This window comes from Lycorma delicatula, chromosome 3 (assembly GCF_047948215.1).
Source record: "Lycorma delicatula isolate Av1 chromosome 3, ASM4794821v1, whole genome shotgun sequence".
NCBI classification, from domain to species: domain Eukaryota; kingdom Metazoa; phylum Arthropoda; class Insecta; order Hemiptera; family Fulgoridae; genus Lycorma; species Lycorma delicatula.
In genome coordinates this window covers 113,244,424-113,268,401 of record NC_134457.1, presented here as the reverse complement: position 1 = coordinate 113,268,401, position 23,978 = coordinate 113,244,424, and the positions used below count along the sequence as shown (strand labels likewise).

The 23,978-nt window shown below is 26.9% G+C and overlaps 1 protein-coding gene across 1 annotated transcript; it reads right to left on the bottom strand.

The window, feature by feature from the left end:
* Window positions 1–222: 222 nt before the first annotated feature.
* On the bottom strand, window positions 223–22,816 carry LOC142321901 (ejaculatory bulb-specific protein 3-like). The gene is made up of 2 exons (XM_075360407.1): window positions 22,543–22,816; window positions 223–1,485 (listed from the first exon to the last, which is right to left on the bottom strand). Exons 1-2 carry the CDS (start codon window positions 22,763–22,765, stop codon window positions 1,262–1,264), a joined length of 447 nt encoding a protein of 148 aa, XP_075216522.1. The 5' UTR covers window positions 22,766–22,816; the 3' UTR covers window positions 223–1,261.
* Between the last annotated feature and the right edge of the window lie 1,162 nt (window positions 22,817–23,978).

Here is a 23,978-nt window from a genome sequence, read left to right as displayed (position 1 = left end):
GAGGCTTTCAGGAATACCAATATAACACCTAGAAATTTCCCTACAATTTTCCTATGAATTACTGAAACCGCACCATTCTTTTATGATAACTCTGTATAACAAGTATACATCTGACCACCGCGAGACATATACTACGAATCGGGATTTTCTGCTAGTGATCGGTACATTCCGGTGCTAAGCTTAGCCTGATAGTGCTAAAGGGGAAAAACACATACACACAAATGCGTTTAGTAGGGTGTGATGTATAATCACTCTCTTTATTTTCTTTTTGATATTAACATTTTATAAACAATATTAGATAGTTTTGAAAAACTGGTAATAAATATACATGTTTTCAAACAATTTTTTTGATAAAACAAATATTATAAAATAAGTAAAAGTAAAGATTAAGTAAACATAAAAATATTATTAAGTTCACTTAAATATAAAAATATTTTTTAAAATACTTCTTCAAATTTATCACAAAATTATAAAATTCCTTTAAGTAGACAAAATTTAGCCGATGTATGAAATGTACTTCATTAAATATTTTAATAAATAAACTATTTAATATAAATCATTTAAAAATTTAATATTAATCAGTAAACTATTAAATCATTAAATCATCTTACTTAAATCTGTATAAAATGCACAACTTACAATCGATGCATAAATAAAATAAAATAAAATCTAGTTTATTCTATAGATCCTTTTTAAATGGAAATTAAAATTTATTATTACGTATTATATATTTTTATTTAATACTATTAATACTGTAAAAACAGTCGTGACTTATTAAAAGTCACTGTGTTTATGCAACTACTATAATATCTACATAAACACAGACTCATACTAATTTATAACTAGGCAACTAGTGACTTAATTAGTAGTATAATTTGATACAGTAAAATCTAAAATTTAAACTAATTAGTTTTCATATTATTAGTTAATTAAATAATGATTGTATTAATAAATAATGAAGAAAAGTTTGATTTGTGAACATTTTTTTACAATTATTTTTAAATTATAAAATAATGATTTGCTTATCACCTAAAGTATATATATTTACATTTCATTTTTAACTAAATAAACAGCATTATACAAATGTATAATTATAATTAACAATTGACTTAGATAAAATATATTCCTTAGAAAAATAAATAAATGATATTTTAAATTTTTATTAAATTAATCGGACAAATTTGTTGTATTAATTTTAATATTGTCAATCAATGCTAGTATTTATCAGTCATTCTAAAATAACAGATTAAGTTTAGCTCTCTCATGGATGTTCTTTAGCAAATCTTTTCAAAACATCTTCGATTGTAGATTCGTCTTGGTAGTTGTACTTCTTACGAAAAATTCCTTGGGGATCATATTTAAGTAACAATGCATTCCAAGCTGGTAGATTGTTTTTTATTAAGAATTTAATCACTTTTGCACCTTGTTTCCTTTGAATGGCACTACATTTTTTGCATTCGGTCTGAAGAGCATCCGGTAATAATTCTAAAACAAATAAAAAAGTTACTGATATTTAAAAAAGTTTAAAAAAAAATAATAGTTTAAAAAAAAATTAAATAAGTTTTAAATATAATTTTAAAAAATAATAATAAATTGTAGAAAGAGGAGGTGAAGTAAGAAAAAGATAAGAAATAAAAAAAGCACAGTCAACATGTGAACAAAAACGTAGATTTTTCATAAAATATAATTTAAAAAAAAAGACAATCTTCGTTTTGTGTTGGCCTAATAACTCAAAAACAACTTAACCGATTTCGCTGAAAATTTTACAATTTATTATTTGTTCCGGGAGTGTTTACATGTTATTAGTTTCATATGTTGAAGACAGTTTAAAAGAGATACATTGAAAATTTAAAAACACAGACCATTATTGGTCTGTGTTTTTAAATTATCAAGGTTTTTAAATATCAAATTAATCGCCGAATCTGAGGAAGTCGATATTGATATAGACAACGATCGATATAGACAATGACAATCGATATAAACGATAATTCTCGATATATAAAACATTGAATTTAGTAAAAGAAATTTTAGGTTATTTATAAGTTTTTTTTAATTTTTATTAATAATTTTAATAATTTATATAGTATTGAGATTGGTGAGGTTTCAACTGTGGTAAACATTCCGGGAATCATAAGAAGAAAGAAAATTAATAGTGAATTATTATTGTACAATTTATTGTTTTCGTAATATAATTTGTCAAATATGAATTAAATAAATTTTGTAATAGTAATAAAGCACTGCCGGGTCCACTAGTAAGCAAATAAGAAAAATACTTCACAACTGCTATACTGTTTATTCATAAAAAATTAGTACATTAAGCGCTTGAATGCTCTCATTTGTAGATGTAGTAATTAGTTGGACTTATTACATCTCGGTCAGATTGGAGAACACCGGTCTTCAAGACATAATGGCTAAATCTTTAATGATGCAGAGATAATATTTAAGTGAAAGCTAAGGTTATATTTTCGTAAAAGGTTTTTATATTGTAACCAAATATATAAACTAAAAAAATATAACTTATAAATTCATTTTATTTTATATATAAATGTTTCGGAACATCTATCCAGATAAAACTTCTTTACCTTCACCGCTTCGATTATAAAAATGATTTGTTAATCGAATAAATTTTAAATTTAAATATTTAATTTGTATAAATAATACTGTTTAATAAAAACCTAAATTTATATGTATAAAATAAATAATTTAAAAATTGTAAATTATATACTCATACTTAATATAAATAAATAATACTTAATATTGATAATACTAAATATAAATAATTTACTTAATAAAAGTAAATAAATTAATAATTTCTAAAATTTGTGTATTAAATTTAACATAAATATATTACATTATAATAATTTACATACGTTAAATTTGTAGAAATTCTACAAATGACTGAAAGAAAACCCTCAAGCGTCTGTAAGAAATTCTATTACAGGTGACGACTCGTAAGTTTTAAAAAGATTTACCCGATTTCCAAGCTGTTTGCCATTTTCCCCTATCCGTATTTCTATAAAGTTATAAACTTTACTTATTAAAAGTTGTTTTGAATAAATAAAAAATCTTTTATAAGGAATGTATATACTGATATTTTTACATTTTTCAAAGAGTAAACAGCCAAGAAAAGTTATTATCACCGCAAAACACAAGAATGCCTTACTATCGAAAAAATCTGATGATAAAATACATGTAAAACATTCGAATAAAATGGAATTTAGGGCATAAAAGGTTTAAATTTAGTTTTAATCACTAGCTTTTCAAGGTGATGAACCGTTAAAATCTAAAATTCTGATTTTTGAGAGGATTTTGTGAGTAGCAATCCAGTATTTTAATTACTTAGATTGGATTCTTTTTGTTTTTGAGTATATAATAATATTTATTAAAAAAATTAATAAATTTAACGCTATTTCTGGTACTATAAAACATTTCATAAAAATAAGACTCGTGGAAATAAAAAAAAATAATTGCAGTCAATGAAATGCTCTTTTGAGGAGGTCCAGTATCACAGGGTGTCAGATGGGATAGTGTCAGGTTCTATCAAGTTAATTTGCATCATAGAAGAAAAAAATAGTCACAAATAAATTGTTCTTACTATGATGTACAATGAAAAATAGAGAAAGGATTTAAATATTTATGCCGTACATAAGAAAATTCAAGAAAAACTAAACCTATACGTTGAAGAAGTAGAATAAATCAGTTATTATATACGAATGTTTTAGTAATACTTTGAATAAAACATTATAAAAAATAATACCAAAAGGGTCAGTTATTTATTTATTATTTGCCAACTTTAAGAAATAAATTACTCACTCATAATTGAATATTTTCAGGTACTAAGTTGGAGCGAACTAAAGATTGGAAGTTAACCTTACTACGACTATCATCAATCGGTATTAACTTTGTGACAATATTACACATGATGACTGAATTAACCACTAATTATACAGACATTTACAACAACCATGATTCTAATTTGAGTACGTAGTGACTGACAATATGCATTCTCGTCATTCAAAGGGTTTTTTTTTTCAAGAAGTAAAGTAAAACTGTTGTAGGTGCTTTAATTTTTTTTATTTAAATAAATTTAGGTATATAATTTCACACTAACAATATTAACACTTAAATACTAATAAATCCTAATTAAGTTACTTAATTCCTTAAGTAATGTGGCGAGTTATGTTATCATAATATATGTATTTTATTGACAGCGAGCTGTGCATATTTTTTTATACTCCCGTCCCATTAAATGTAGTATTATACCATACAACGTTCCAAGTCTCAAGAAATAAAAAATAATTAATAAAAATAAAACTAAACATTAAATCAGACAGAATGTTTTGTTTTTTTTTTACTTTTAATTCTAACATTTGACATAGTTAAATAAAAGGACGATAAGTTATGTAATCCAGAAGTTGCGTAACAAACAAAATAATAACATTTTTTTATCCTTATCGTATATATTACAATAATAAAGTGATTCAAGTTGTTAATTGTTGGAAAATCCAGTCGTTTAAATAATTTTAAACATAATGATTTAATTTAAGAAATAAAGATAGCAAATAATGTTTTAGCAAGTAACACTTTTATGATATTCTAAAGTAGTTTTAAAAACAAAAATTAAAAATTAACGTAAATATTTGTTTAAATAAACCAGAATAAAATATTTACTATATAAGAGCAAAATTTTAATTAAATTTAAAGTAAAAACTAGATGGTTGTTTATGTAAAAATTTCTTTTCTTAACAAATAATGCAGCTAACAGACCTTCCTTTGTTTATCTATATATGCTGAAATGGGCACTTGTAATGTGAAAAAGCTGAATATGTAGACATTTCTTCTTGACCAAAATGGATGAAATAAAAATACTTTTTCAGTTTTTTTAATGGAGAAAACCAAAAATTGGTGTTTCCATTAATTCCTTAGATCAGAACTTATTCTTGATAAAAAAGTTCAGATTTTATTTACGAGTGCATTTTTACTTCCTAAATTTTACAAATAGATGAAATTCACCGAACGGAAAAAATAAATCCAAAATCATAAGCCCACTGTTTTTACATAAAAAATCTATAAATACAGAATGATTCACGAAGAATGTAACAAACTTTCAGGACATTCTCTACTGGTAAAAAAGAAGAAAGTTTGTATAAACATAGGTACGGAAAACGGTTCGTTACAGAGGGTCGGCTGGCAAAAGATTTCGCTCTGATTTCTGCACCTTCATAAAATTTAGCGGTTGTAAACTCTTGGAACCCAAATTAAGGGGTAAATTTTTAGCGGTTTTATACGAAATCTGTTTTGAAAAAAAAGGACCCTGAACTATATTTTTAGTAGTATTCGAGGGTAAAAGGTAAAAGATTGGGAGGGTCAAAAGACGACTATATTTGTTTGGCGTAAAGTAAGTTTGTTACTTTACGCCAAATGTACTATGTAATACTTTTACAAACATTTATGTAATACTTTACATAAATGTTTTAAAGAAAGTTTGAAGAAAATTTGATTCTGAGTAAAATAAGTTTGATAAAACTCGTAGAAACTACATACAAACGTAAGAATTTCAAATTTTATTATAGTAATATTTTTATTGTTATATTAAACAATTTTATTATAACAAACTTTTTTATAAAATGTTTATTACAAATTTTTATAAAAATTTTCTAAGAGAATTTTTTTATAATAAAATATATAAAAATACGGCAGATTTTAATTAGGTATTAAAAAAAACAAAATTTTCAGTATTATAGCGCAAAAGAATTAAATGTTTATTCGTACCATTTTATTCAGAATCAGATTCTCTACAAGTTTTGAATAATATTATTGACTGTTTATTACAAATTTAATAAAGTTATTTTACGAAAAACATAAACAAGTGTTTATCGATCCCAGTCTTTTGTCTTTTACCCCAGCTTTCTTTAAAACTTCTGAAAATACAGTTCTGAATTATATTTTTCAATTTTTCAAGTCAGATTTCATATAATTTACCAGTTTACTGGGTCTCAATAATTACAATTTGTCTTAATTATACCGGAGGTACAGAAATCAAGACGAAATCTTTCGCCCGCCGACACTCTCTAATGAAGGGTTTCCGAGCGTATGTTCTATGTATAGAAGAAATGAATCTCGAAAATCAAATTTTTTTGTTAGTTTTCCGAACAACCTATCTGCATTTTTTCGTTGACTCAGATTTAACGTTTGGGTAATAATTACATTACAGACTTAAGTTGTTATTATAATGTTATAGATAAATGTAATATTTTATTTAATTAATGATTACATTTATTTTTCATTAGGAAAAATCTTTTACAAAAAAAAAAAATAAGTAAAAGGTTTAAGTACATACAATAAACACAGTTTTACTAAGATATAAATCGGAGTTAAACTTAAAGGGTAATCGAGGTGGTGGTTGAACGGTTAACATTAAAAAATGTAACTGTAGTCGATGCATCAGAACAAACTGGCTTCTGATTCCTTAATAAAGTAATATTTTTGAATAATAAAATTATTCCGTTTCTAACAGATTGAACTAATTTTATGATTAGGTGGGAGTTTAAATTAAATTCTTAAGATTATTAACTGTCTGTTTTTCAAATTTTTTTCAGAAAAAATCAATTATTTTTCGGGGGGGGGAAATAAAAGTGAATTCGCAAAGATTATTGGGTAACGTGCTCTTTATTATAAAAATGTTATTTTGAAAACTCTCAAATGAAATTCCCATTAAATTATCTCGTTTTTTAATTTATTCCTTTTTTGTAAAACGCAATATGTCGGCAAATTAAAATTTTCTATGGGATTAAAACTTCTTTCTTTTCGAAGACAGATAGAAATTGATAATTATTTTATGTCATAAAACATACACGTGTTTGGTATGCGAATGAGTGTGTAAACACAAACACACATATATTTTTATATCTACTTACTCTCAAAGGTGTTTAGACACCCATTGTTCAGACCATTGTTTCTCAAACATTTTCGCTCACCGTCTCAAGTTAGTATCAAGAATTTTCTAGCGCCCCTAAAATTTTTAAACTTACGATCTGTTAAAAACAATAATTGCAATTGCGGTTTTTAAGATGCGATCTTAAAAACAGCAATTGCAATTATTGTTTTTAAAGTGGCATATCCTATATCTGAGTTGAAATTTCTATTTTACATATGAACAATTAAAACGCATATTTAATCATATTTGGAAGTATTTTTATTAAAATTTCTTTCAAAAAAATTACAATTGTATCCTATATAGATAAGATTGTAACTTTCTTATATTCAGAAAAATCGTAGACATACAGAAAAAGAAATTAAAGCTAAAGTCTTAAGCTTTTAAATGATTTTAATGCAGTTTTGTGAAAAAAATTTCGTTTCCCCCTTGTGCTCGATCAAACACGAAGAAAAACTTTCTTCGTGTTTAGAGAAGAAAATTTTTTAAATTTTCTTCTCGCTGATTTTTTTTAATTTGATGATTTTTGAAATCTGAAGTATGCTGTCAAAAAGTAGAGCATTCAAAATTAAATTTTTTTTCCATCTCTCTAATCCTCTTGGTTGCAAAGTTAAAGTAGTTTGAATACATCATTTTTATCATAAAATATAAGTGTCTAATTAGATAGGTTTCATAAGAAAGCTACCGACTGTAATGGGTACCTTGTTTCCACTTCCAGAAAATTTCGATATATCTTCGCGTTTCACATCCTCCAGACCACAAAATCATCGTCAGTTCAAAAGTTTATTTATACATATATATATACACGAGTACATAACTTCATATATATTTCACTTTCTTGTGGATACGATAACTGCCGTAATTTTGCGCCAATCACTTTCAGATTGATACATAAAATATAACAATCCAAAATCTCGTTCGAATTCGTTATTGGGCAAAATCGAACCATGAGGGTGGAAATGGAGGGGCTTTTTCGAAAAAAAAACAAAATATTGCTACAACGTTTTTATTAAGTAAAATATCGAATTCGTTTAAAGTTCCTACTATTCTTTGAATAAGGACCTAAAACATATCTAAGTAAAGTCTTTTGATATTACCAACCATTGGCCCAGGGAGTGGAAAAAATGGGGTTTCGAAGACAAAAAAAAATCATACCTCTCTTAATAGGAACAGTATCGATTTGGTTTAAAGTGGTCGTTAGTTCTCTAGACATTACCTAAAACTTTTGTCTGAAACAATTTTTGATAGACCAATCCTTACGGCAAGAGATGACCAAAATATTGCTGGAGTTGTAAGAAGATTGGGCTTGTCGTATGCTAAATATGTGAAACCTTTTTTCACATGCAACCATTGTCGTATTGAGTAAATTTGAAGTTTTTCAAGGTGAAAATCTTTTTTATTCCCTACTTAGCACCGGTGAAATCTACCTCCGCTTTTCGGCGTGCCGAAAGGGATTTTTTTGTACTAGTGTAGTAGGTATTTAATTTTAGTTTGAAATATCAGGAAAACATAATTTTTGTCTTTATTTTAATCAGCCATCGCCTTTCTAGACCACCTGAACGCCTTCAATTTTCTGTGGGCCTTCTACCACCTTCCTGAAGGCTTCCAGCGTCTACAAGGGGGTGTTATCGCTCCCTTGAGAACAAATGGTCTAGACACTTGAGGAATTTTAGTGTTTCCAACATCAAAATTTCAAATCATAGTGATTATGCATGGACATCCATACTTACTACGGATTTCCATTTGTCATGAATGGTTGTAAAACATTATTAAAACCATAGTGTTTTACAAGAAAGTTGTCGATATAAAAAATAATAATTAAAAAAAACACGTAAAAAGTGTTTAGCTAATTGAATGTCAGACTGGTTTTAAAAAGAAAAATATATTGAATTTAAAAAAATTAAAACTGTTTGATATTTTTATTTTACAAACCTTTACATAAACACATTATTTAATTGTAGCTTTTTTATCTTCATGATTTTCTACTCTCTCAAATAATGTTACGGAACGTGATTGTTTTCCTTTTATGTTGTGTTACTTTGTAAAATAAAGTAAAATATTTTTACTTTGAGGTATTTTATAAAACTGCTTAATTGATTTCTTAATTAAAATTAAATTTATAAGTCTTAATCCAATTTAATATTAGAATAAACTGTCATCTGAAATTTGTTTCGATATCCGAATTGAAGTAATTGAATATTTACATTAAGTTTTAACTTTCTTTATTTCTTTAACAAGTTGTTGTGTAAGCTTAACTGAGAGTCAAGGAAGCAATGTAAATGTAAAAAAACGTAGAGTTTAACTATTTATTGGTGATAATCTGACAGTTTTGTTGTATAAAATATCAGTTTACTTGACTGGCTTGATGTTGTTTTTCATTCCATTCTGTTCTGTAATATTAGTTTAACCTGAACATTATTATTACCTCCTGCATTCCTATTATCTTTTATACATTTTCTAATTTTTGCTATCTTTCACATTTATTATCTTTTATGCAATCTGTTGTTATTAGATATTTATAATTGTATGTAAATTTATATAAGTAATAACAGAACATTAATTTATAAATTATAATTGATACATTTTGTTACTTCGAAATAATGAAAAGTCTGTATTCCATAGATAGATTGAATGATTTTAATAGACTGAATAATTAATAGACTAATAATTTTAGATACAATGCATAATTTTTTTTATTACTTTAGTCAGATTTATGTGACAGTTACATAGTTGTACGCTTCTTTGAGTTATCTTTCGAATGGTCTTTCAGGTTTTAAATGAGATTAAAATATTAAGCTAAGAAAAAATTAGATTAACTCTTCTAAATGGAAAATCTCAGGGAATTCTTGAAGTGGTGTATACATTTTATGTTCTGATTAATATGGAAAAAGGGTAGTTACAACTGTTTCACAAGTTTTATATTCTCGTTTTCCTATTAATGCGTATTAATTGTTCCTAAATTTTGTAGTGTAAAAGTCGTTAAGAGGTAAATTATAATACTTCCTAATATTAAATCCATGCAATACTAATCTATTGTTTTCCAGTGTTGTAGAGACCAAAGTTTATTATTAAAGTTGTGTGTGTATATATATATATATATATATATATATATACACATGTATACTAGCCAGAACCTGGACCCTTGGGGCTCCGGTCAGCCCAGGTGAATCCCGCTGCCCACTCAGGGGTTTCTCGGGACCTCCCGGAGCCAAGTGGCCTATCTCATGGCTAAAGAGCTCGTTTCGCTCGCCATTCCCAATTTGGCAGGGGGCCGGCCCCCTGGACACCCGCAGAGCTAGCTTCGGTCACTATTCCCATCTACCCAGAGGGCTCTACTCCCTGGTTCCCCACACTGTACGTTATCCTCATGGTTATGAGAATAATATTGATAAATAATAGTTATAATGTTTAGGCTTTATAAAAACCTGAAAAATAAACTAAATTACAAAAGATAGATTTACTGTAGTAACTAAAATACATACACCTTAAACGACGAAAAATTCATAACTTATTTCTTTGTCATCGTGGTAGAAATATAATAATGAATAGGAGTAATCTATTTTTTCCTTAATGAATATCTTTAATTCACAACTTCATCCTCCTTCGGGGTGAAAAAATAATGAATGAATATTTTTAAAATCTTAACCTTAAGGGAGCTAGGGCCTCGGTCGATGCCTTAAAACCTTCCCTGGGTTAACACGAATGTATCCTGTAAATTTGAAAGTAATCGGTCGATTGGTTCTCACGTGATCCGATAACAAACAGATAATCTGTATATATACATATATATGTAATTTCCGACTAACTGTGATCTATTAGATCGAGAGTATACCTGATCCATACAAAAGTTAGCCCTCAACCTATTAATAAATACCCAGTGTGAACTTTGAAAATCGGACGATTGTTTGCAGAGATATTATAAGAATACCCCATTGCATGTCCCAAAACAGCGCCCCTGGGGCATCCCGTTTGTTACCAGTTGATGGTGATGATCGGTCTAGCCTCCCACAAGGTGCTCGCATACCTCACCACTCTCAAGCCTCACACGCAATTCCCACGGGAAGCCCATTATTTTTAAACAGAAATATTTTAAGCTTATTTAATATTATTTTATTTAATGTAGATTTAATTCTATTATTTTTGTAATATTCATTCGATTGATTTGAATCATTCAGTTCGAACCCTGTTCACACAGTGATAGAGACTCTCAGTTCACAGTTCATTAATTTAATTCATTAAAGTTTGTGCTACAACCTGAAAATTTCCACTATTTCGAGATGATGCATATCCAAAGACCTTTTCAGTTACACAAAGACACATGGGTAAAAATCTGGTTACGACTGATCGAGTAGATTTTTTTGTTTATCTTTAGCAAACAAAAACCCTCTTCCTCTTTATATGATAGTATATATATTTGGATAATGAGTTAACGGTTTTGTATCTATGTATCTTTAATAAGTGCAATTTAAAAATTAGACCAAATTAAATGTAAAATACTTCAACGGACCTAAAAATGTACGTTATAAACATTCTTCCTGCAAGGTGGTAAAAAAAGTCGTTATTGTTATTCATTTTTACTTCCTTGTACGATAATTATTTTACAAAATATTCACAATAATTAATAATTCAATAATAACAATAAAGAAAACAAATGAAAAAAAGATCAGAAGTTATTAGTGAAATAAAATTTTATATACTTTTAAAAATGTGGATATGTAATTTAACAGGTATATGTATATGTAATATATTTGGTGAAACATCTGATTATTTAATATTCTCTGAAAATTATAATTTAGAATAATATTATTTTTTAATTTCCTAGTTTAATTTTATTTAATTGTTCTGGGATTTCTGTTTAATTTTATTTACATTAAAGTTAACTACAGAGTGACTGAAAAATAGACCCTCACAAAAACAACATATACGCTGAGGCATACATGCCCGATCTTTAATAAATTGCAAAAAATTCTTATCTTTTAATTCATTACTCCTCTGATATTGTCGGACAATATTCTCCCTAAGTCAGAGTTGATCATCATCTCGTTTTGTTACCAATCATTTAATCATCGCTCTTTGATTTGATATAATTCTTCTGATGTGTACACGTTCTGTAGTTTTCAAGTTTCTATCTCTATATTCATCATCCTCTCTTAATCTTTTTATTCTTTCCTTCATCTTAATGTTTTCTTCCTCTTTACATTTATCATCTTCTCTTAATTTTTTTATTCTTCTCTTGTTCTTAACATTTTCTTTCTCTTCATATTCATCATTTTTCGTTTTTTTTTTAAATATATTTTTTCATGTTATCTTTTTTTCTGTATGATTATTTCTTTTTTATTTTTGATTAATAACCAAATAATCTAATAATAAAAACTGAATATTTTACACAGTAAGGTCGAAATTAATATTTGTGACCAATCAGAAGTTCACTAAACAGAATAGTTTAATTATTATTAACTTTTATTAATACGACACACCAGAAACCTGAAACTTTTGTTAATTAGCTACTCACAAAGATACGAATAATACTGATCTAGTAATACGAGTAATAAAGGAACTTTTCACTCTATCCTAATATTTCATGTAAGATTGTTGCATTAATAATTGTATAAATATTTAATGTTAATGAAAATTAATATTTCAGCAATTCTGTAACTGTCCACTTTATTATAGAATTGGAGGATCGTATCTCACTTTCAAATGAAATAGGTTTAAATGATGTGCAGAAAAAATTTGTATACGTAATTTAATAGGCGTACAAGGAAGTCATGTGGTGTCCACATCAGATTTTTTATTTTGTTGGCAATGACAAATGATAAAATACCTTTTTTTATGAGGAAGGAATTAAATTTAAAAAATACAGATAAAATTAATTTTAAGAATAAGTATATTTGAATAAACGTAACTGTAATTAAATACAACGCAACGTCAGAGTTTATATTATTCTTTACACGAATACTGCGAAAAAGGAAAAATGTACAATTAATATGACATTCAGGTCACGGAGAATTCAACTTTAATGATGGCCTTCAAAGAATTAATAGCTTTAAAACAAAATAAGGTATGACTACAAGTATTCTTGAAGATGGTAGTGAAAGTTAATTCGTAAAATCACATGATATATTTTTTTATAGTCTACGTTTTCTCTAGCTATCATGTTAAAAAAAAATTATAAGTCCAGTTTTCAAACTGTATTATCCTACCTGTAATATCTATCTATAATTTTCTTTATAATCGCGCAGTGTGTATCATAAAACGTGATAAAAAAAAACCTGATCACCTTTAAATTATAGCAATTCTTTTTTCCTGTAAGGATAAAAATAAAAGTAAGCGATATCTTCCTTACAAAAATTTATTCATTGTTCTTTTGTATTTTTTTTTTTTTAAATGTTAAGGTGATATTAGACGTATTTTTAATGTTTTATGAGATACTTTTATGAGGAATATATTCCGTATATAAAACAGCACTTTTTTCTTTGTAAATAAATAAATAAATAAATGTATTTTAAATACTCGTTTAACATTATCAACAATTTATTTCACGCACTCAAACAATTTCCTTGAGTAAATCTTATTCATGTATATTAAAATGATTGTGTTTGTTTTGAATTCTAATTTAAATAACACATTCATGTATTATTATTTTAATACTTTGTTTTAGTTACTTGATTTACTTACCTTACTTTCTATATTTTTTTAATTTAATTATTTTAATATTTATTTATTAATGGAGAATATAAAATAATAGTATGATTTGTTGATTATATTTTTTCTATCCTAGATGAATCAATAATAAATTTTGCTCTTCAAGAAAGGACTTCAATATTAAATTATTTTATGTGGAAATCAGTACATTAAAGACAGAAGTAATTGACTGGTGAAAAAATTTAATTCAATAGATTCACAAATAGAAGATGAAAAGCTGAAACATGGCCTTCTTGATATTTTTGATTACAAATGGCGGAAGAAGTATATCAAACATTAAAAAAGATTATTATAGATAAGAATATCTTATAATTAAAGAGGAGAATTATTGATTTGCCGATCCATCTATATGAAATCAAAAAGAATATCCTGGAGAGGATTTTACTGAACATCGGTCTATACTGGTCGGAGACGCGAAATATTAGTAAACAAATTAAATAAAGATGAGATCTTCATGACATAACGAAGAAGATATCTTGAGCAGACAAAAGATTGTGAGAAGATAATATGAAAAGTATTTGAAACGAAGAAAAAAATCCTATAACATTATTTGACAGCTATAATTATACAGGAATAATGTTACCACAACATAATATATTCCTTCATTTAGACTTAAAGTCAAGCAACCCAAGTTAATAAATGAAATTATTAGATTTATTTTGTAAAACTAATTACTACTATTAAAAAATTATTTCGTTGTGATTACCGAAGATAGAGATAACTTTTTTTTTTTTTAAATGTCCACTTTAGTCGAAATAATTATCGAAATTATCTGAAATTTGATGAGATGAAAGATAAAACTTGATATTTTAGCATATTTAACCATTTTTTTTTTTTGTAGTTATAGAATTGGAAAATATCATACTTCGAAAAAAAGAAGCGGGAAATACAACTTTTTCTACGGTTTTGAAGTACATGTTGTCATTCTTTGAAGTGGTATAAATGCTTAATAAAATAATATAAAACAGAAAAAGGTATTGAACTGTTTTATATATATATATTCATTTTAAATTACAAAGTTACAACACTTAGGTGGCTTCAATATTAACCAGGCTGTACACAACTCCTATACGAGTAACTAATAATAATCCGCACGGTTTATTATTACGTCATTTCAAACGTGAAATTTTAAAACGTGATAATTACAAGGAAACCAGCATATGCTTTGCTTTACTCAATTAGTATTTTCTAGAGAGAAAAATAAAGCAAATATACGATTAAGTAAATCAATAAACGTTTAGCAGTAATTAAAAATAAACGATAACAAAAAGATTTAATGATAATGTAAAATTGTATTTTAAAACATCGATAATAATAATCAATAAATTACGTGATATCGCGTAGAAAATCAACGATTTAGATGGCCTGTCAAGCTGATAAATGTTTCGTAACAAATAATCGTAATTGCAATTGGGTGAGTACCTATGGACATTGTTTAGACATTGATTCTCACATTTTTTCGCCCACCGCCCACATTGAGAATCAAAAGTTTTCTAGCGCCTCTAAAATTTTTAAACTTACCATATGTTAAAAATAATAATTGCAATTACTGTTTTTAAGATGCGCTGTGAAAAACATCAATTGCAGTTATTGTTTTTAATCGTAGCATGTCCTATTTCTGAATTGAAACTTATATTTTACTTTACATTTTGGTTTGAAATATCAAAAAAATATAATTTTTGCCTTTCTTTTTTTAATCAGTCATCGCCTTCCTAGACCGCCTCAACGCCGCCAGTTTTCTGTAGGCTTCTACTGTTCCCCTTGAAGGCCTCCAGCCCCCAAAAGGGGGCGTTATCGCTCACTTTGAGAACAAATGGTTTAGAGTTTAAAAAGTATGATTGAGTATGACCACCTTGCAGACAAGATGGGGTAGTTAACGATTACTTATCGGTCAAAGGGCAAACGCGCACTTATGCGGCTTCGCCACGGCTAGGAAAGCAGCTGGCCTCAAGCGGTCAATTTATATAGAACTCGTATGAATGAATGCACACTTGGCCGGAGTGACCAACTGGCCACTGCGGCCAGAGGTTTGTCGTCTGGCCACCACGACCAACCGAAATCTTGCGACCAAAATTTGTATTAATAGTAATGGGACAACGCGCACACAAGACAGTCAGTATGCAATGAGACAGCGACCTGTTCAGCCTTGTGCAAACGTACGCAAAATTGTATTCAATTGTAATTTTAGTGTCTAATTTAGCAAAAAAGTGTAAACGCATATTTTTCAAATTTTTTTTCTCTTCGCTCTTTTTTAAAAAATATTGATATAATGTCGGAAATTGATTTCGATACAGAAAAATTAATTTCTGAAGTTAAAGAAAGATCAAGTTTATGGGATCTGTCTTCTGATGAATACTCCAATAAAAGTTTCTTATGTACTGAAGCAATGATGTGTCTGTATCTCTTATATTGTCTGCAATTTTATTTAATTAATCACCGAAACTCTTGATTGAAATTCTTGTGAAATTGAAAAACATTTTTTCATGTTGCGCAGATCACAAAAAAGTTATAATACGCCTTTTAAAAACGATTTCATACAATTGAATTTACTCACTACTTTTTCTTTGTCGTTTTAAGCGATTATATAAACACACAATTGCAGCTATCTCGCTGACATCCATCTTGTGACGGGAAAGCCGAAGCGCGGCCATCACTTTGCTGGCCGCTTGTTTGGCTGTATGCAATGCGTCCACGACCGGCCGCTGGCCGTTGCCGCAGCCGCAAAGTGCGCGTTTGCCCTAAATGTTAATTTTTATACTGTTATAGATTTGATTACGTCCACGTAATAAATTTATTGAATCATATCATAAAGAAAATAGTTGCAGAATATCCAAAATAATGACTGGCGATAGAGAAGGACTGGAGAAAAGGGTCGTTGTCATACAACTTCTAGATTGATGAAGTTAAATATGTTAATTACTAATGTACGATAAAATATATTCTATTTCATTTTAACAAGTGTATTAATAATTAATTCCTAGCAATACCACATGACCATGAGCTTCTTGTCTTAGGCAGCTACCAAAAGTCGATTATTGCACGTTTATATAAAATATAAATGAAAGTAGCTTTAGTTGATTTTATATAATTTATTAAACTTTCTATACAAGTTAAAACCGCCTTCAAATGCATCAGGTAGAGTATATATATATATATATATATATATATATATATATATATATATATATATATATATATATATATATATATATATATATATATATGTATATATATATAATTCTTTTTTTTAACTGAACTGAAAAGACTGAAGTATGAAGTAAATAAATAAATAAACACTGTAATCGATTTTTTTTATTACTAATTGTATACTTTAATAACTCCCTCTTTCATAATTTAAAATACTGATACGTATTTAAATGGCTTATAAATATATGATGAGCTAAAGATAGCTTTCGTGTGTGAAGTACTACAGTAGATTCTTTCTACAGGGCTATCCTAATTACACCTGCCATTCAAAACTCAAATTTAATTTGTTTGAAAGTAGTAAAAAAGAGAAAAATGGCAATTAAAATCATTCATATCTTAAACTTTCTTACTGATTACTGTAAATTATAATAAATTTTACAGCAAATGTTTGTTGAGAGCTCAAATTAAGTCCTCTTTATCAATATAATTTTTAAAATTAATTATTTTGCATATTAATAATTTTAATCTTTCCATTTCGTACTGTATTGCTTTGTTTTTAAGCATTCTAATAGAACACTATTAGAATAGATAATATATGTTAATAATAATAATAATTTTATTTTATTTTTTATTTTTTTATTTTATAATTGTGCAACAGAACAGTTACAAAACCTTTGTATGCCGCACAATATCACATAAAGTCACAAAAGAACAGCCACAAGTCAACAACCCACATATAAATTAAAAATACAATATTCAAAACACAATAATAATAATAATAACAATTATGCAGTCAAATACAAAAAATAATTAGAACTTTAAAAACGGTAGCTACGGAGTGATAATAAAAACACATAGATGAAAACATACAAAAACAAAAGACAACATTACTAATACATTCCAAATAAAACATGTTATAAGCAATAATCCTTAAAAAAACAACAATAATTTTAAAATCATGAAAGTGAGCATCACACCAAGGACAATGATCCATCGCCACGTAACCCTCTCAAATTTTTAACGAAGGTTGCCTCATCTTCCCAAAAGCTTAGCTTATCCTGGAACTCCACTGCAACACTGGTACGCCGCTCAATCGGAGACACGGTGGAACCAACCGGCGTCACAAATTGCCTAAAAGACCTCACTGATCTGGCCTGGTTCCGCAAGACAACATGATAACGCGTCGGAAGTCTGTTGTGCAGAGCTTTATAAAAGAAAACCAAGTCAAAGTACGTTCTTCTATCAGATAACCTGGAAAGGCCTAATTGTCTCAACATATCCTCTCTACTAGCACCAACAAAACAATCTCCAAACTTAAAACGCATCCAGTTCAAGAACCTATCCTGAACACCCTCAACCAGATCAGAGGCAAAACGTCGTGTACTATTCCACACCACGGTCGAGTACTCCAAGCGACTCCTCACCAAAGACTTGTACAGCAGGTTACAAGTGGAAATATTGCTAAACCGTCCACAAATCCAAAGGACAAGACCAAGGTCCCGGCGTGCTTTACCGACAACCCGAGCAACATATTCGTGAAAATACAACTTCGTGTCAAATAAAACCCCGAGGTCCTCAACCAATGTCTCAGCGACAATAACGTGCGTACCAATCCTATAGCTGAAAACAGAGCTCGACGTCTTACGAGACAAAGTCAAATGTTTGGTCTTCCGAAAATTCAAGGGCATACAATTGCGGTCAGCCCACTCAACAACCTTGTTAATATTCAATTGTAGGAACTGGTGATCCATACTATTTCTGATCGGACAATATATTTTGACGTCATCCGCAAACATCTGAAAATTGCACGTCAAAAGATGCCCGATATCATTTATAATAATAATAAAAAGATACTGGTATATTTACCACTACAACTAAAGGTCAAAAATTGTACTTCATAAAATTGTTTTTCACATGTTTAGATTAAAATTCATATATATATATATATATATATATATATATAGGATTAAAGCAGTATACATTTAAATTGTGTTTTAACTAAAAAAACTAAGTTATGAAAGAAAATTCCTCTTCACCCGTAGTAATCTTCATTAAATGACCGACTTAAATAAATTTTAGAATTGAAATAAATTTTATTTCTTAAAATATAAATTCTTTTTTGGAATTATGAGATAAAAATATAATTATAAGAATTTATCGAAAATGGCAATTGCTTGTAATTTGACCAATAAATTATTTTCTTTTTTTATTTATTCTCTTCCGTATGAATAGGAAATTATAATTTCAGTTTTGATGTTTTTTTTTTTTTTTTTTTTTTTTAATGGAAGATTACAATTACTGATTGAAAAATCTGAATGAAAAAATAAACACTGTACATTGAAATTATTTAGTACGCTTTAATAATAAAATAAAATTTCCTACAAATGTCTTCAAAAGTACTGTTAATATTTAAGCAGAAATCAATATGGCTTTCTATCAGCTTTATATTTGACGATCTTATTGGTGATTTTTTCCTAATTTCTAACAGTGTGACTAAGGCTAACAAACTTTGAAAGTCAGTACAATTCAAAAATAAGAAATAAATATATAAATTAAAAGCACTAAAAATTAATTAATAAATAATTAAAAATATAATAATAAAAAAATAAATAAAAAAATATGGCTTTTTCTCACAAAAGTACTATAAAATACAAAATTTTCACGATTTTCATTAAAAATATCTTTCCTTACCAACGTGATACTCAGATATAAAAAAATATACCTACTCGTACTTATTAAAACAGCAATTTTTAAGTGTTTTTTTTTTTTTAAGTATGAATCTGACCTATCTTAAATTATTAAAATATTTATTGATAAATCCAATATTTATTGAACTTAAAGGTTGTAGCTATCATTTACAAAATTAACTATAAGTAAATTTAGTTGCCTATTAATTAATTATAAATCAATAAGAAATGGAGAATTATCAAATAAATGGGATATATAATTTTTTTTTGGGATAAATTTATTTTTTAAATAATAAAATTTTATGAGAAAGTTAAGACATTATTTTCTTATAATTTTTATTTAAAGTCAATAGAAATATATTTTTGTTGACAATTCAGGAAATATATTCTTAGTTAAAGTTTGCTACCAGCTAGACTTGGAATTATACGGCGACTAGATGATTGTACTTGATTTTAATGAACATTTAACCTGTGCAACTTAAAATATTTATTAGGATGTAATATAATCTATTTCTACTTAATTACTTCAGGTTAAATTCTTCTTCAAATCATTTTACAAGACAACAGTTTTTTATTAGACTAAACCAGATATTTAACGATTTTTTTTATTTTAAAATAATAAATCATCAATTTAAAAGTATAGATTAATTTTTTGGGAGGTCTTTCCTGGTTTTACTCTCTGTAACACTAAAACACACCAGTATCAGTTTTTATTACCCGCGGGGTTGGTCTAGTGGTGAACACGTCTTCCCAAATCAGCTGATTTGGAAGTCGAGAGTTCCAACGTTGAAGTCCTAGCATAGGCAGTTATTTTTATACGGATTTCAAAACTAAATCGTGGATACCGGTGATACTTGGTGGTTGGGTTTCATTCAATTAACCACACATCTCCGGAATGGTCGAACTGAGACTGAACAAGACTACACTCATACATATCATCCTCATTCATCCTCTGAAGTAATACCTGAACGTTAATTCTAGGAGGATAAACAGGAAAAAGAAAGAAGCATTAGTTTTTATTAGTTGTATCATACGATTCATCTCAATATCTCAAGTGATTTATTATTACGTCTCTTGAAGAAAATAAGATGGAAAATAGAAGATATTATTATAGTTGAGTCAAAAAACCTAACTTATTTAAAATTTATGCCCCATTTTGAGGTATCAAATAAAATTACTAGTAAGTTCAATTTCAAAAAACGGTTAATTTAAATATAAATTAAAAATAAATATGTGAAAATGGACATATAAAAAAAAATTTAAATCAGCTTTTTGAAATCATCGTAAACTGTCTACTACTATCAGCTGATTTTGAAGTCGAGAGTTCTAAGGCTCAAATCCTAGTAAAGGTAGTTACTTTTATTCGGAAGTTCATTTAAGAAGTCTGATCAATTTGCGGGACGGGGTTCTTTAATTTCATGAGAAATAAATATATAATTACTTATTATTATTCAAAATGACTTGTGAATAGTTGCTACCAGAATTGAGTTGCTATCTGGAGATTACTTTGAGCTCTCCTTTAATGAAGTTGTTATTCTTTTACTGCGATTCCTATTTGGATAGATCATACAAATCTGGATCAAAATTTCGATAGATCCCAATTTAAATAGATCATTATTATTTGGGTAGTTTATCCCTTTCCGTTATCTTCGTGCCTTCCTCTAAACTTTGGGTTTTGTAAGAGTAAAATCTTACTATTTGTGATTCTATAAACTTATTTAGCTCATTTAGAGAGGATTTTAAAAATATTAATTATTAAAGTTAATTTAAATTATTTAATATAAAATAAAACGTTTCGAATAAGATGACGTTAAGGTAGCCTAAACTCTAGAAAAGGCCTAAGATCAGCTTATTATTATTAAAAATACTAATCTAATCTAATTAGAAAATTAATTCCAAAAAGTAATGTGTATATAAGAAATCAACAATAAATTTTCTTTTAAAAAAATGTAAAAAAAAAACAAATAACAAAATCGTGTTATTTTTCATTAATTAGGTTGTATGTTTTTAAATTGTTAATGATTGTATAACATGTTAATTTTCATAAATTTTTGTAATAATTTTAAAAAACTGTTAGAATTCTATTATAGTAAGGTAATTTTGAATAAAGTTAAGTGAAAAATTATTAGACATTATAAAGAATGAGCCTGGGACCAGACAATTAAAAATTTAAATTTCTAGACAGAACTAACTGATTTAACTTTTTCCTGTATTTCAAGAAAATCATTGTCACATTTTTGAAACAACAAAAGTTTAGAAAAATATTTTGACAATAATTACGTATTGAATCAGTAACAAGTGAATTTGTTACAGCCCTAATATAACTGTGTATTTTACAAATTATTAGGTTCTTTTTTATAATTTATGTATTATTTTTCAATATTTGTTCTATATAAGACTATGAATGAGATATTATGATTATAAATATAATTAAAAATAACCAGAACTGTATAAATATTTACAGCTTATTTCATGAAAAATGAAATTGACATAAATTTAAACGGATTTTCAAAAAATATTAAGTACTTTTGAGGAGTATTTTTAACATTTCAACCTCTCTTTTTATTAATTATTATTAGTAAACCCTCATTAAATTTTCAAATCTTATAAGAATCCTATTCAAAAAACCCCGCAGCTTCTTTTAAAATAATTATAATTTGAATTATAAAAGTATTTCCTATAGTTTAAATTGATTGATTCTGTTTTGTTGAATATTTGTTCTTACATTTAATAATTATTATTAATTTTTATCAATTTTTGTTTATTTGTAAATAAGGAACAAATTGAAATAAATAAAAATAAAATAAATTATAATCTTTTTAGCTATTTTTATTATTATTTCGTCGATAAGAGTTTTTAATATAACTTCTTTATTATAACAGTGTTGAAAATAAAATCTGTATTAATAATAATAATAATAATATTAATAATAATAATAATAATAATAATAATATTAATAATAATAATAATAATAATAATAATATTAATAATAATAATAATAATAATAATAATAATAATAATAATAATAATAATAATAAGTAGTGCAAAATAAACAAATAGAATTCTTACTTTTTAGTTCTCTAGCTTCCGGAGTACAGCGGCCTTTATCTAGAAGACAGTCAATGTATCTCTTAAATATTCTTTCATTTGACAATATTTGATCTATATCTATTGAATCGAAACGTGTTGTATAATGTCCATCTTGAGGTGCTGATAAAACAAATACAAAAAAAATGGTTAAGATTGTTAGGTATGCTACCGCACGGTACATCTCGCCTAACGTATCTGCCATGGTACTTGCTTAACAGCCGCTTTTAGCTTTAAACTCCAGTCTACGCTTTTACCAACCGTAGATAACCTTGAAACAAAAAGTTGCCTCTAATTCCCCCTACAGTTTATGTAAATCAAAAGTTATTCTTATTATTTGCGTTACATTTTTGATACGAATGGAAATACCGATTAGAACTTAAAAAAAAGAAAGTTGTAAAGTATGAAAAAAACACGTTATTCTCTAACATGTAAAACTAGCAAGCGCTGATATTTTTTATTAACTAATTATGTTTATGTTATTAGGTATATATAACAAATAATTTTAACAAAAAACCGGAAAATAAGTGAACTAATAACAGCAGTTATGTAATTTAACTAAGAATTTTATTAGTACAAGATAAATGAATGGGTTTGCATAGAAGTAAAAAAAAAAATATATATTTTCATTTGATGAAACTGATTCCGAATATATTTATCGTGATCTAAACGATAAACTAAATAGCTAGAGAGAGAGAAATTTATTGCTTTTATCTCTAAAAATATTGCTTTTTCAGAAAAATGTTACACAATTTTCAATGCTTATAAAATTATCTTAATTTTGATGTTTTGTTAACAATTGTATGATCAAAAACATAACATATCAAAATTTTTCAGTTGTATGATTTTAAATAATAAATATATTTTTTTTGCAAGAGATAACAATGGATAAAAAATTATTAGTTAAATATATATTTGTAATAAGATTCAGTAGTTTTAAAGTTCATTGAATAAACTTTCAAAAAGTCACAGTTTTCTTTAATTTATTCAATATCTGTAAAATAGCATAATTTTTTGAATGCTTTCAAATTAGCAGTTTTAAGTTGATGAAAAGTGAAATTTTTTTGAAAAAGAAAAAACATATAGGGGAATTTTCAAAATTTAGAAAAATTTTAATTTTAAATGTCTAACGAAAACTGGTACAGCATACTTTGATATCTGAAGCTCTACACGATCAAAAAATCTGAATTTATTTTTAAATTACGTGTTTTTTGAAACCTATGAATTTTATTTTCTCGTGTCTTAAAAAAAACAAATGATTAGAACTTTATAAATAACTAAATTTGTGTTATTTTACGAAAAAATGTTAGTAAGAAAAATTAAAATAAAAATTTTGTGATTTTCTCTTCTTTTAACGATAATTTTGAATAAAATAATAAAAGTGAATAAAGTAGGTAACATTTCTTGAAATTATGTGA